This window comes from Silurus aristotelis (genome assembly GCF_946808225.1).
Source record: "Silurus aristotelis genome assembly, chromosome: 1".
Taxonomy (NCBI): domain Eukaryota; kingdom Metazoa; phylum Chordata; class Actinopteri; order Siluriformes; family Siluridae; genus Silurus; species Silurus aristotelis.
This window is the reverse complement of record NC_139574.1, coordinates 42,019,231-42,033,856: the sequence shown is the minus strand read 5'-3', so window position 1 is coordinate 42,033,856 and position 14,626 is coordinate 42,019,231. Positions and strand designations below refer to the sequence as shown.

At 39.8% G+C, this 14,626-nt stretch overlaps 1 protein-coding gene and 1 long non-coding RNA gene across 2 annotated transcripts; both read left to right on the top strand.

Annotated features, from left to right (window-relative positions):
• Positions 1 to 2,018: 2,018 nt before the first annotated feature.
• Positions 2,019 to 5,702, top strand: LOC310726558 (eukaryotic translation initiation factor 4 gamma 3-like). Its single transcript, XM_083542276.1, has 9 exons — positions 2,019 to 2,366; positions 2,655 to 2,734; positions 3,331 to 3,442; positions 3,610 to 3,725; positions 3,826 to 3,998; positions 4,261 to 4,386; positions 4,677 to 4,775; positions 5,298 to 5,389; positions 5,648 to 5,702. Exons 2-7 carry the CDS (start codon positions 2,675 to 2,677, stop codon positions 4,717 to 4,719), a joined length of 630 nt encoding a protein of 209 aa, XP_083398402.1. The 5' UTR covers positions 2,019 to 2,366; positions 2,655 to 2,674; the 3' UTR covers positions 4,720 to 4,775; positions 5,298 to 5,389; positions 5,648 to 5,702.
• A 6,558-nt stretch (positions 5,703 to 12,260) lies between these two features.
• Positions 12,261 to 14,353, top strand: LOC310719695. Its single transcript, XR_014531554.1, has 3 exons — positions 12,261 to 12,391; positions 12,697 to 12,747; positions 14,278 to 14,353. It is a non-coding gene; the product is annotated as an uncharacterized lncRNA (long non-coding RNA).
• Positions 14,354 to 14,626: the final 273 nt, after the last annotated feature.

Here is a 14,626-nt window from a genome sequence, read left to right as displayed (position 1 = left end):
ACCTACGTTCCTGTGGTGGTGAACATGACTGCGAGTTCTCCAGAAGAACAAATGCTGGTAATGTACAGTTCAAACACACACTGTTTTTCACACAGAATAAACTAAAGCCCATCACTTCCTCATCACCTAAACACACTGTTCATTTAGATTTTACTTACGGCAGCCAAACGGCCTCATTTTGTAAACCCCTTAATCACCTACTCTGTCTTTAAGGGAACTAAACAAAGAGGAATGAATGTCCATATAGAGGAATGTGAGCGCAACTGGCAACCGCTCTAAAAGGACACGGCTCTGATTTGATTAAACAGAGTGAAGGTTATTCATGAAGTATATCAGAATTGTACAAATCAATGAAACTACTTACTCTATGAACTCTATTTGAACGAAATCATTACTGAGTTTGGACCAAAATGATATCTGTATGCTAATGTGTGCTAATCAGGAAATACGTTCTACCTACCTTTCCTAGCCTGACTTTAAAATCCCACCCCTGTCTGGCCTGCACTTCCTCCCTCACTCTGCCCTGTCTTTCCCTCCTGCATTGCCTGAGTTTATCTCACCCACATTACTTCATCTACATTACCATACCTAACTGTGCTATATGTAATGAGGCACACAGGGACATGGTAGAGACTTGGAGGTTGTTCGATGTAGTTGTGAGAAAGGTCAGGGGTCATGTGTGTACCCTGGTGCTTTGAATTTGAATGCTTTGAACCAGACTCCATTCCCAATGGTCCCTCCACTGCAGCAACATCCATCTACCAAGAGGACGGTGCGTGTGCTTACTCTTTGTTTCAGTACTGGTTCATTTTCTGAGTATATGAGCCTCAATTATTTTTTTATTTTTTTATTTTTGACTCGTCTAGTCTGTGATTTAATTGCTACTGTCTCTGTTGTCTACAGATGAACAGCTTGAGAGTTATTCAGTAAAATCCGCTGCATTAGATGGCGCTGAAAAGTCTACCTCTTCAGCTGAGCCCGGTCCTGCACAAGCCGTCACACCAAAGCCAGATAAAACAGAGCCTGTGCACGTGCCCCCAGAGGTTCCAGCTTCTGCTCTATTCACCATCGATGAGCCGAAACAGACACAGCTCCTCGTCCTGACGACTCCCGATCGCTCAGAGAGGTGAGTTTAGGGCTCGTCGCTGTCCCTGCACTGGATTTTAATTGGTTAAGATCTTTTACAATGTGACTAAATTAAACGTGTAGTCCAGCATTTTCCAACATGTTTTAATTAAGACGTATTGCAAATTGTTAAACTGTTGTGCATGTTAAACGGTGTTGACTACAAAAGTAGCCTGAAAGAACAAATCCGTACTTTTAGAAATAAGACCCGTACTTTTTAAATACGTTTTCTACAAATAAAAGAATTAGACATTTTTAAATTTCAATATGCAATATTATCTTTTGGTAATGCCGTATAAAAATCTCACATAATCCTTTTTCCCACAACTGCCCTTTGACTTTCATTGTAATCGAGTGATGAGTAACGTTTTCTGCTCGTCTCAATAAACTAGGAGGCATGTTTGCTCTTGGTTGTAGTTTTTGCACATGGACTACAAATACTGTAGATATAAACTGAGGTGCCAACACTGGAGTATTTCTTTAAATAACTATATATAAAGATAGAAATGCTGTCGTTCACTTCGGTGAATGTGTGAAACCTACATTTACACTACAAATTCACAGTAATCCTGGTGTTTTATTATTAATTGGGTGTGTTTGTGTGTTAGGATAAGCCAGAGCTCGCTTTCCAGCAGTCTGACTTTGACCTTGAGCCAGTCTCAACCACAGTCGAGAATTCCAGTGTGTCTCCTGTGATTGTGGAGCATCTGGCTTCAGCAGAAACACCAGCAGATGAGATCGAAGCGCAGGAAGCCGAGCCGCCGAAGAACGAACCCGAGCCCAGCTCTGAGGATGAAATGCACAGTGAGACCTACTTCTTCTGACTCGCACACTTCATCATGTTTTTCACTACTTTTCATGTCTGCTTTTGCTCGTTCCTTTCTCAGAGCCAGAAATGGAGAATAAGAGGATACAATATAGTAGAGACTTTCTTTTGAGCATCCAGTTCATGCCTGATTGTATGCAGAAGCCAGAGGGGCTTCCACCCATACCTGGATGCAGATATTATTTATATACAGTCGTGCTGATGTTGTGTGTTGCGTGAGCTTTTCCGGACGGTGCGCGGTTTCCTTAACAAACTGACGCCAGAGATGTTCAATCAGCTGATGAAGCAGGTGAAAGAGCTCCACATCGACACAGAGGAGCGACTTAAGGGTGTCGTCGACCTGATTTTTGAGAAAGCCATTGATGAGCCCAACTTCTCCGTGGGGTACGGGATCATGTGTAAATCTCTGGCTGCGGTAAGTAAAACATCACATCTCCTTCTTTATGTTTTAGTGCATTTAAGCCTATTTGTGATTCTAACTGTGGAATCACAATGTAAATATCCACATGGATGCCAAATTTTAGGAGCAGAAGGAGTAAAGAAAAGTTCAAGAAAAGCTACGATCCATGGGCATGAATAGGCGAGGTTATAGAGGGCATATGTGTTCTAGACTAATCCTTTTTACAGCTTAGTCCCCTTTCTTTTCACAGCACTTAACCAATGCACTGCAACTTTTTGTTGTTATTTCTTGTTTCTTCTACAGTATTTCCAAGTCATGAGACCATGAACACTGTGAGCATGAACATTACAATAGACCCCAACAAGATCCCTAAAATCAACAAGGTACTGACTTTACATGTGCAGAAACATGCTTTTCAAATGCAAGCTTGAACTATTTCAGTCAGCATTTAAAGCTTGAGATGTAGATGAACTCAAACCTGCTGGTGAAACGATTTACGTAGTTGAAAAGTATTAACCTTTAAGAGTTGCCTGAACTAAGCGTTAGAAATCCCCCAAATGTTTGTGGATTTAGAGCTATAGGAGAGCTGCTTCATTCCTCTTTTAATAAAAAACTTTTGAAACATTTTTAGTTTTCTTTGGCCTGGATCTTCTCCTCAGCCCTCGCTGTTTTCTCCTCCCGTTCTTCCATTTTTCATTCTGCAGCGTCTTCTGTGTTACCTGTTCAGAGTTTAGCGGATGGTGCATCAGTAAGAATGGTCCGTGGGGAAACGCGGTGCTCTGTGTGTAGTTAAATAGACTAAGCCAAGTTATTTGCCTCGATGCTTTTTTGTATTTGAATTACTCGAGTTACACAATTCACACAATTTAAGTAATGTTATGGAATTCTACTTCAAAACTGGCAATCTGTTAAAGTACATGTTTTTCTACCAGGTTTATAAGAAGCATTGTTATTTAAACTGAATTGTGTTTGTGTGTAGTTACCAGCAGATGATAAGATTTATTTGGGACGGAATTTCGGGGGACGACGGCTGAACTGGAAGAACGGCTGCAATGGAGAAACTAGCGCTAGAGCCACATCCGGAGCATCAGGTGAGTCTGTAGTGAATGTAGTCTGTGTCCTTTTTCAGCTCTCTCCTGTGTTCATGTTGTGAAAATATTCAAAGCAGGTTGTGATTGTAGGTGTTGTTGTTGAAACTTAATTCAGTTTGATGCATCAGCATTTTTAGTCATGACACATCATGTCTCTTGTGTTTCAGTAAAACTCGACACAGTGCCAGACTCGACTACAAACAAGCCTGCGCTATCAGAGGAGGAAATGGAGAAACGCTCTAAATCCATTATCGAGGAGTTTCTACACATAAATGATTACAAAGTAATGATCTCATGCAGTGTCTTATGATCACATTTAGTTGAATACACATCGGTTATTATCGTGTTACTGCGTCACATAATCGTGGTGGGTTCGTGTGCAGGAGGCCTTGCATTGCGTGGAGGAACTGGACCAGGGCGGGATGCTGTACGTTTTTGTTCTGGTGGGTGTGGAGACCACGCTGGAGCGAAACCAGATCACACGTGACCACATGGGTCATCTGTTCCATCAGCTGCTGCAGGCTGGGATCCTCTCCACATCTCAGTTTTTTAAAGGGTGAGTGACATTCCTGCACCACACAGCTCCGTCTCCCACTGGCGCCAGAGACACTACTGTCTGCGTCATGAGATGTCCACAGCTTGATGACATATTTACACCCAATGGGGTTATTGTTAGCATTATTATGAATACGCTTGCGTTTACATTTGGTCATTTTTTTGAGAATTTTATGAGAATCAGAATCCTTTATTAAGACTTTTGTCTGTGTTTTTTTTTGCTCTCTTTTCCCCCATTTTCTTACCGATCCTTGTTTACACAGGTTCTCAGAAACCCTCGAGATAGCAGATGATATGGCGATTGACATTCCTTATGTATGGCAGTACATAGCTGAGCTCGTTAATCCTGTGCTTCGGGAAGGAGGAATCTCTTTGAGAGAATTATTCATGTATTTACAGTTACATTTGAGACTATACATATACATTTTTTGCTGGAAAGGAAGTTGGTGTTTGTTTTTAATTGTTGATTTCTTGTGAATTCCAGTGAATTTAGCAAACCACTACTTCCTGTGGCAAGAGCCGGCATATTATTTGCAGAAATATTGAACCTTCTCTGCAAACAAATGATGAGCTGTGAGATCTTCTATAGAATATGACTGAAAAAAGAAAAGTATTTTGTCATACTAGTTGAAAAAGGTTCTTTTTTTTTAAGTCATTGCTGTGTTTTTCTTCACTTTAGAGCCAAAAGGAAGTGGAGGCCTTATGGAGGGACTCTAAACTGAGCTGGGCTGATTTTCTTCCTGAAACCGTGGATGGGAACAACTTCATTACTGAGCAGGTGAGCTGTTGGCTGCACACTAGATTTAGACTCCACTGGAAGATCTGGACCAAACAGGATCCAGTGGGCAGTAGATTTTCTACTACTTGAGTAATAATAATAGAAGAGCTGAGTAAAAGTGACAGCATAGTTATTTTATGAAATCATTTCGCTTGAAAATTGCTTTGAAATACTATTGTGTATGTCTGATCTAATCGCTTGACTCGGCATATTTTTGGCTGGTTGTTACAGAGGACTTTTAAAAATGTGCAATAATCAATATGGGTTAAAAATCATACTGTGATCAATTTCATTTGTTAATATAAGAACATTGTCAGTGAACTCAAATGGCAGCTCGTCTGATCAGAAAAGAGAAAAGTGTTTGTGTTTGTGCTGTAAAAAGCAGTGTGTTGGTGGGTAGACTTGATGCAGTTTTATTTCTAAACCAGCACAAATGTTGCCTTTAAGAAGAACATCTTCAAAGGGTTTTTCTCGTCCTGGTATCATAAGTGTAGATAAACATAGGTTTTGTTTAATTGACAGCCCTGATGAAGTCTGATGACCTGAAGAGGGTGGAGCTGAGACTTCAGACAGCAGACGGACTTCTGAGGAGGAACATCAGCACCACACGAGAGGTTAGAGGTCACCCAACCTGTAATTAATCCTGCAGGAATTAAGTGTGATTAGAGAGATAGCGATTTAAATGTGTGCGTGTGTGTGTGTGTGTGTGTGCATACTGAAAAATTTATTTAATTTGTTTGTTGTGTGAATTGCCAATTTATTATTATTTATTTTTATATTTTATTTATGTATTTATTTGTAAATGTATTTACTGTAAATTCTTATTAAAGATAAAGTAAGTGCAGATTGTTGTTATTTATTTATCTTTTTAGGTGGCAGCAGGATGGGAGCAGGTCATGACGTGGATGAAACCATGGATGAAATGTCCGCGGAATGTCATACTGTGATTCTTGGAAATTCCATCGTCCGGCATGTCTGCGCTACCGGAGACAAAGGTAAGGTGCACACTCGCTGTTTTCCTGGTGCTCATGTTCTGGATGTCGCTGCGCAGGTACCCGCGATCCTGAACGAGAACTTCGGAGCGGTTGTTCTTCATGCCGGAACGAACGACACGCGGCTGAGGCAAACGGAGATCTTAAAGAGGGATTTCAGGATCCTGGTGGAGACGGTACGCAGCACATCACCCACAACGAGGATCATAGTGTCAGGACCTCTTCCCACTTACCAGTGAGGGGCTGAGAAGTTTAGTAGACTCTTTGCACTAAATGAATGGTTACAGTCATGGTGTCGAGAGCACAAACTTCTCTTTATTAATAACTGGAACTGTTTCTGGAAGCGTCCGAGGTTCTTCCGCCCTGATGGCCTGCACCTCAGCAGAGTTGGAGCAGCAGTGCTATCAGATAACATCTCTAGGATACTTCACACCATCTGACTGGTAAGACATCAGGAAATTTACGTCTATGAGAACATTTATACAAGAAACCAAATAGTTACAAGTTCACACACAGCCCAGTTTATAGAAACCGTATCTATTCCTCATGTAGTAAAACCAAGAATTAAATACACAAGATCCAGAAATAATCTTATTGCAGTTAAAACTGAAAAATGCCAGATAAGCAAACACCAAAAAGTTGTAAAGTTTGGTTTTTTAAACATTAGATCACTTGCACCCAAAGCACTGATTGTAAATGAGATGATCACAGATAATAATCTCTCAGCACTCTGTCTCACTGAGACCTGGATTAAACCAGGTGATTATAAGGGTCTAAACGAGTCGACACCGTCAGGATATGTTTATAAGCATGAGCCCCGTCAGACTGGTCGTGGGGGAGGTGTAGCAACCATTTATAGTGCCTCTCTTAATGTAAGTCAGAGATTAGGATTCAGTTTTAAATCATTTGAAGTGCTCGTTCTTAAAATTATACTTTCAGACATGCATAGAAAACTCGCTCTGGTCACCGTGTACAGACCCCCAGGACCCAACGCTGATTTTCTTCAAGAGTTTGCTTGTTTTTTATCAGACCTCTTGATCGATTTTGATAAAGTGCTGCTTGTAGGAGATTTTAATATTCATGTAGATGATGTAAACGATGCTCTAGGATTATCATTTGTCAACTTATTAAACTCTTTTGGGGTTAAACAAAACGTCACCAGACCAACTCACTGTTTTAACCACACACTAGACTTAATAATATCCCACGGAGCAGACGTCACTGATAGAGATATTTTACCTCAGAATGATGACATCACAGACCATTACCTCATACTGTACACACTACCGGTAGAGCAGATTAGCCGTGTTTCACCACGTTATCGACTTGGTAGGACTATTGTTCAGACCACTAAAGACAGATTCATAAATAACCTGCCTGATTTATCTCAATTCCTCACTAAACCCATAACTGCTAATAATCTTGATGAAATGACTAACAACATAGACCTTATCCTCACTAGCACATTAGACACTGTTGCCCCCATCCGGTTAAAAAAGGTTAGAGAACAAGCACCTGCACCTTGGTATAATAGTCATACGCATGCCCTCAAGAGAACAGCACGTAATCTGGAGAGAAAATGGAGGAAAACTAAATTGGAGGTATTTAGAATTGCGTATAAAGACAGTATGCTTAGCTACAGACAGGCGCTAAAAGCTGCTAGAGCTGAACACCTGAGCAAACTCATAGAAAACAACAAAAACAATCCCAGGTTCCTTTTCAGTACAGTCGCTAAATTAACTACAAATCAGGGATCTGAAAAATGTGTTCCATCACAGTTTAGTAGTGAGGACTTTATGAATTTCTTCACTGAAAAAATTTATAACATTAGAAAAAGAATTGTGGCGGTCCAACCTCTGACAGCATCTCCTGACACAATCTCACCTAAAACTCCACAACTACACTGTTTTACATGTACAAGACATGAAGAGCTGTATGATGTTATTACCAAAGCTAAATCAACAACATGTCAGTTAGATCCCATTTCTACTCATCTATTGAAGGAAGTGTTACATACAGCTGGTGAGCCTCTTCTCAATATTATTAACTCCTCACTATCTTTAGGTCACGTCCATAAATCCCTCAAGTTAGCAGTTATTAAGCCCCTCATTAAGAAACCTCATTTTGATCCAAATATGGTATCGAATTGTTCCACCTGCTTTACTCCACTCCTACTGCTGTAGTGCCCTCTACCTCCACCCCCACCATTATACAGCCTGCACTTTTATGTAATTTAAAAATACCTTTATATGTCATTATCATATAATCATATTATCATATAATGACGTATAAAAGGGGATTTCAGCGGTGTCTGAGGTAAGATTCGAACCGGCTTCATTCACATCAGAGATTCTCCCTGGGAAGCAGATAAAAAGGCAGTTTGCTAAAACCATAACAAATGTCCATCATTTTTCCATTTCCTTTCTTTTTCTTCCATTTTTCTATTTTTTCTTTCTCTTTTTTCTCTTGTCCCTCCTTCCCCTTTTTTTCCCCTATTTCCCACCCCTTAACAGACTATTGATCTCCAGCTTCACACAGCTCACATCCTCAACTCTCAGTCTCACACTGCCCTCTAGCGGCACTATCAGGACGTGCTTTATGCTCCATTCTGTACTAATGTGACTTCTGTTTGTGTTTTAATGCAGTGATTCTCAATCTTTTTCTGCCATTTACCACTTCAGAGGGGTGGATTTTTAAACCCACCTGTCCTCCGTCACCTCAAAAAAGGATAATGAAATTCTTTAAGTTTAAAAAATGTCTAATTTATTGAACTATCCAATTCTAAATGAACATCAAGTAGCATCAAAAACAAAAATAGAGAAAATAAAGGTGTAGTTGTGTTATCTCTTGGACTTTGTCACTTTGCAGTCTGTGCAAAAAAGAGCAAATTCATTTCATAAATCTTTTCAAAACGGGGTTGTAGACTTAATACTGTCACTCTCAAGTCATGTTCAATATTGAGCTGAGATCTGTATTTAGTTTTCAGTGTAGCAACATCTGAAAAATCTCAGAGATGAGATGTGGCAAAAGGAGCAGGATAAAACAGTTATATTTTCTTTAAGGCTGATTTTTTGGTTTAAGCTCCCACCATCTACCTTTTTTGTCTGCTTGTGCTGAAATACATGCTTGTTTTTTTGTGGTCAATGTCACAAATAAATGAAGAACAAATAAATAAATAAATCCTGCCGTTCATTGCGCCCCACCTGTCATATCTTTGAGAACCACTGAGCTAGGCTAATTAGCCGGCTAAATAATCTTAGCTTCAATAGTTTTCATCGTCGGTCTAAATATTCTGCATTTAGTGCGCTATAAATAAACTATAAGGGTCTTAATAACGAATGTATTTGTCTTTTGATCAACTTTTAGTAAAATTTTCTAAGAAACTAGCTAACACAAAAACAGCGCTAGCAAACACGGCTAGCATGAGGCTAATGATGATGTCTCCTACACCATTAGCCGAAATGTCCATTTCTGCTCACTGCAACATTTCTGGAAATATTATCGCTTTTTTAATCTTAATTTTTTTAGTCAGATTTAGACTCAATACATTTGTCCACACAGTGTAGATCAGGCGCAGGATGTAGAATCACTGAAAGCATTTTAAATGGGATTCATTGGTCTGTTTTGTGTACATGCAGGATTCAGGACCATTTTTATTTTTAGTTAGTTTTGTATTAAAATAATATTTCTATAGTGTCTGTGATTCAAGTGTCTGTGATTCATGTGTCCAACTGGTCATGTGACCAAAGTGATACTGCAGAAACGTTTCTATGACGTCATCATCAAAATTCTAGTATCCCCTTGACAACCATCAAACAAACACACAGAAGCAATAAAAGCAGCAGCAGCGACTGATAAACATTATAACTATTCATCTACTACTGTCTATTAGGTACCTGATAAGTAGCTTTGCTATATATATAGTTATTCTGAATACTTTTTAGACTGTTTTGTGCTTTTTGTTAACTTAATTTTTGTACTGAGAAATGTAGAAATGTAAGATCTTTTAAACCTGTATGTTTTACAATCTTTTAACATTTTAGAGTAGAAACTGATTGTAGTTCACTCATACTGATGTTTTTCTGTTTAAGACTGTAGGTTTGGTTTGGTGTTTATTCTCTTGTTTATAACTGACAGTTTGTTTGTTTGTTTGTTGTTTTTTTTAGATAAAAATGAATTCGAGTATTTCAGCACTGTATGTTGGTGATCTGCACCATGAAGTGACAGAAAACATGCTGATGAAGAAATTTAGCTCTGTGGGCCACGTTCACTCCATCCGGATCTGCAGGAACTGGAACACCGGCGTTTCACTCAGTTACGCCTACGTCAACTTTTACCAGCGAGCCGATGGTAATTAAATCCTCATTAAACCCCGATACACTATTTCTGCATCTATACCAGTTTATTGTCTACTTAATACTCCAGGAGTAATTTCTGTATTATTTTACTACTTTATTATGTGAATATGGTCAGGTTTTGTGCCTTAAATAAAATTTGAGAGTGTTTTCTCCTCACCCATCTTTCCCCAGTCTTTTTTACTGAAATGAATGACCTGTAATGAATTTTGTTTCCTCAGCTGAGCGAGCGTTGGCAACACTTAATTGTGAGCTCCTTATGGGGAACCCTATGAGAGTCATGTGGTCTCAGAGGGATTCCACCATGAGAAAAAGCATCGGGAACTTGTTCATCAAGAACTTGGACCTGGAGAAGATTGACAGCATGGCCCTTTTTGACCTGTTCTCAGTCTTTGGGAAGATTCTGTCATGCAGGGTTTGTGCTTTAAACTGTTTGGATCTGAATAACATCTGTATAGCATGATTAGCATGTTTTCTACTAAAGTCCTGTATTAGATCTGTTTGATATGAATTGTGTGTTGACATGACGTGTCTCTCCTAAAGGTTGTCCGTTACAAGACGGGGACAAAAGGATATGGATACGTCCAATTTGAGTCTCCAGAGGCGGCGAATTTGGCAAAAGAGAAACTCAATGGCAAACTTCTTAACGGCCATAAAGTGTAAGCTATTAATATAAAGTGTGGGTTTGGTCATATGAGGGGATTTCAGTCAGCATCAGGGGGTAATTTTTCTGGTGTCGGCATAAAGACTAACAGCAGTGTCTAAGAGCAGTGTCTCTGTTGTGTTACAGCTCCATCCAACACTTTAAATCTCGTAAGGAGCGCGAGACTGAGAGAAACCACCACACCCAGGTCTTCATTAACAAGCAGAAGACCTTACTGAGACCAGAACACCAGGATAACCCTGTCCATCATAACGTGCAGAGGATGAAGAATGTGCAGGTGAAGATTGTACCCTAAACATCTACCACCCCATGCTGTCCCCATTAAAATGATTTGATGCTGAAGTTCAATATTGCAGTTAAATGGGTTACTGGCTGAAAAGGTTAAAGATCCTCCTCTAGCTGGTTCCCTCAAGAGCCTCCTGCTAGCAGTGATGATGATCTGATAAAACAAAATGGAATGAAGTGTTTACAGCTGTGTGTGTCTTTGTGTTACAGACTCAGAATATGACTCCCTTCACACCAAGCCAGAAGGGAGAGCGAAATAAAGAAAATGCCCCAGCAGTAAACACAGTTCCTGCTGTAGAAGAGCGCACAACTGTGGATGAGAAACCAGCTCTACCTCAAGTTCCAGCTGTAGAACAGAGTTCAGCTCTACCTCAAGTTCCAGCTGTAGAACAGAGTCCAGCTCCACCTCAAGTTCCAGCTGTAGAACAGAGTCCAGCTCCACCTCAAGTTCCAGCTGTAGAACAGAGTCCAGCTCCACCTCATGTTCCAGCTGTAGAACAGAGTCCAGCTCCACCTCATGTTCCAGCTGTAGAACAGAGTCCAGCTTCATCTCATGTTCCAGCTGTAGAACAGAGTCCAGCGCCACCTCATGTTCCAGCTGTAGAACAGAGTCCAGCTCCACCTCATGTTCCAGCTGTAGAACAGAGTCCAGCTTCATCTCATGTTCCAGCTGTAGAACAGAGTCCAGCTTCACCTCATGTTCCAGCTGTAGAACAGAGTCCAGCTTCACCTCATGTTCCAGCTGTAGAACAGAGTCCAGCTTCACCTCATGTTCCAGCTGTAGAACAGAGTCCAGCTCCACCTCATGTTCCAGCTGTAGAACAGAGTCCAGCTCCACCTCATGTTCCAGATGTGCAGGATGTATCCATGGCTGCAGCACCTCAGAAGCGCTTAACCATTTACATGTTGGAGTCTGCAGATTTTGAAATGCAGATCCAGATGGCACGTAAGTGTTACACTCACACACACACACACACACACACACACACACACACACACACACACACACACACACACACACACACACAAGCAGTTTCAGTAACTCTCTCTCTCTCTCTCTCTCTCTCTCTCTCTCTCCCTCTCTCTCTCTCTCTCTCTCTCTCTCTCTCTCTCTCTCTCTCTCTCTCTCTCTCTCCCTCTCTCTCTCTCTCTCTCTCTCTCTATCTCTCTCTCTCTCTCTCTGCAGATGATCACCTGTTGCCTCTGGTAGAGAAAATCCACCCGGCTGAAGCGAATAAAATTTCATGGATGCTGATTGGGAGTGAAAACAACTTTGAAATCATGAACATGATTTCTGATCCTGATCTTCTGCAAGCAAAAGTGAGCAAACACACACACACACACACACACACACACACACACACACACACACACACACACACACACACACTAATATTATATTTAGGAATGATTTGTAATAAGTGGTTGTAGTAATGAGTGTATTATTATGTTAAAAAATATTATATTAATATGATGATTAACTTTTGGTCATGTGGTAACAAAACCCCACCCACCAATTCCTCATTTACATCTATTCATAATCACACACATCACTCCTCTATTCACTCTTTATATGCACGTGACACACGTGTGATAGAAGTGTATAAGTGTGTGTTTGTGTGCAGGTGGATGAAATGAACATGATCCTAAAAACAGGAAAAGCAGGAGTCAAGTCGGTGAGTATCCTCACACACACACACACACACACACACACACACACATTATATATATATATATCCAGTGAGGAAAATAAGTATTTGAACACCCTGCTATTTTGCAAGTTCTCCCACTTAGAAATCATGGGGGGGAAATCACAATATATGATTTTTAAACTATTTATTTGTATGATACAGCTGCAAATAAGTATTTGAACACCTGTCTATCAGCTAGAATTCTGACCCTTAAAGACCTGTTAGTCTGCCTTTAAAATGTCCACCTCCACTACATTTATTATCCTAAATTAGATGCACCTGTTTGAGGTCGTTAGCTGCATAAAGACACCTGTCTTAGTCTATTACTGTTGGTAATACACTAAGACGTCATGGTTTGAAATCCTGCATGGCACGGAAGGTTCTCCTGCTTAAACCAGCACATGTCCAGGCACGTCTTAAGTTTGCCAATGACCATTTGGATGATCCAGAGGAGTCATGGGAAAAAGTCATGTGGTCAGATGAGACCAAAATAGAACTTTTGGGTCATAATTCCACTAAACGTGTTTGGAGGAAGAAGAATGATGAGTACCATCCCAAGAACACCATCCCTACTGTAAAGCATGGGGGTGGTAGCATCATGCTTTGGGGGTGTTTTCTGCACATGGGACAGGGCGACTGCACTGTATTAAGGAGAGGATGACCGGGGCCATGTATTGCGAGATTTTGGGGAACAACCTCCTTCCCTCAGTTGGAGCATTGAAGATGGGTCGAGGCTTGGTCTTCCAACATGACAATGACCCGAAGCACACAGCCAGGATAACCAAGGAGTGGCTCTGTAAGAAGCATATCAAGGTTCTGGCGTGGCCTAGCCAGTCTCCAGACCTAAACCCAATAGAGAATCTTTGGAGGGAGCTCAAACTCCGTGTTTCTCAGCGACAGGCCAGAAACCTGACTGATCTAGAGAAGATCTGTGTGGAGGAGTGGGCCAAAATCCCTCCTGCAGTGTGTGCAAACCTGGTGAAAAACTACAGGAAACGTTTGACTTCTGTAATTGCAAACAAAGGCTCCTGTACCAAATATTAACATTGACTTTCTCAGGTGTTCAAATACTTATTTGCAGCTGTATCATACAAATAAATAGTTAAAAAATCATATATTGTGATTTCTGGATTTTTTTTTTTTAGATTATGTCTCTCACAGTGGACATGCACCTACGATGACAATTTCAGACCCCTCCATGATTTCTAAGTGGGAGAACTTGCAAAATAGCAGCGTGTTCAAATACTTATTTTCCTCACTGTATATATATATATATATATATATATATATATATATATATATATATATATATATATATATATACAGTGAGGAAAATAAGTATTTGAACACGCTGCTATTTTGCAAGTTCTCCCACTTAGAAATCATGGAGGGGTCTGAAATTGTCATCGTAGGTGCATGTCCACTGTGAGAGACATAATCTAAAAAAAAAAAATATATATATATATGATATATATATGATGAGTAGACTAAACCTCCTCTGCATTTTTCTTTCAGGAAACAAAGATGCTCTTTGGCACAAAGAAAAAGAGGAAGAACAAGAAGATATATTTATAATAATAATAATAATAATAATAATAATAATAATAATAATCATTTTTTAAAATATGATATTAATATTGCATGTTATTATATTTTTATGTTTATATACTTCTTTTTTTCTTTTTTATTAATATATTATTTAGGAAAATAAATAAAAACAATCCACAATGTAAATGTTTTCGAGTGTTTTGAATGGTGATTATTAAACATTTTATAAGAACTTTAAGAGGAACTTGTCAAGTGATTGTGATACACATGCATGAAAGAAGAACATTTTAATAAATATTTTCCTGAAACCAGCAAC

Coding starts and splice junctions, on each gene's coding strand:
- LOC310726558 (XM_083542276.1), top strand. CDS start 2,675: ATGAACACTGTGAGCATGAACATTACAATAGACCCCAACAAGATCCCT. Junction 3,443..3,609: donor AGCCACATCCGGAGCATCAG/GTGAGTCTGTAG, acceptor CTTGTGTTTCAG/TAAAACTCGACACAGTGCCA. Junction 3,999..4,260: donor ACATCTCAGTTTTTTAAAGG/GTGAGTGACATT, acceptor TTGTTTACACAG/GTTCTCAGAAACCCTCGAGA.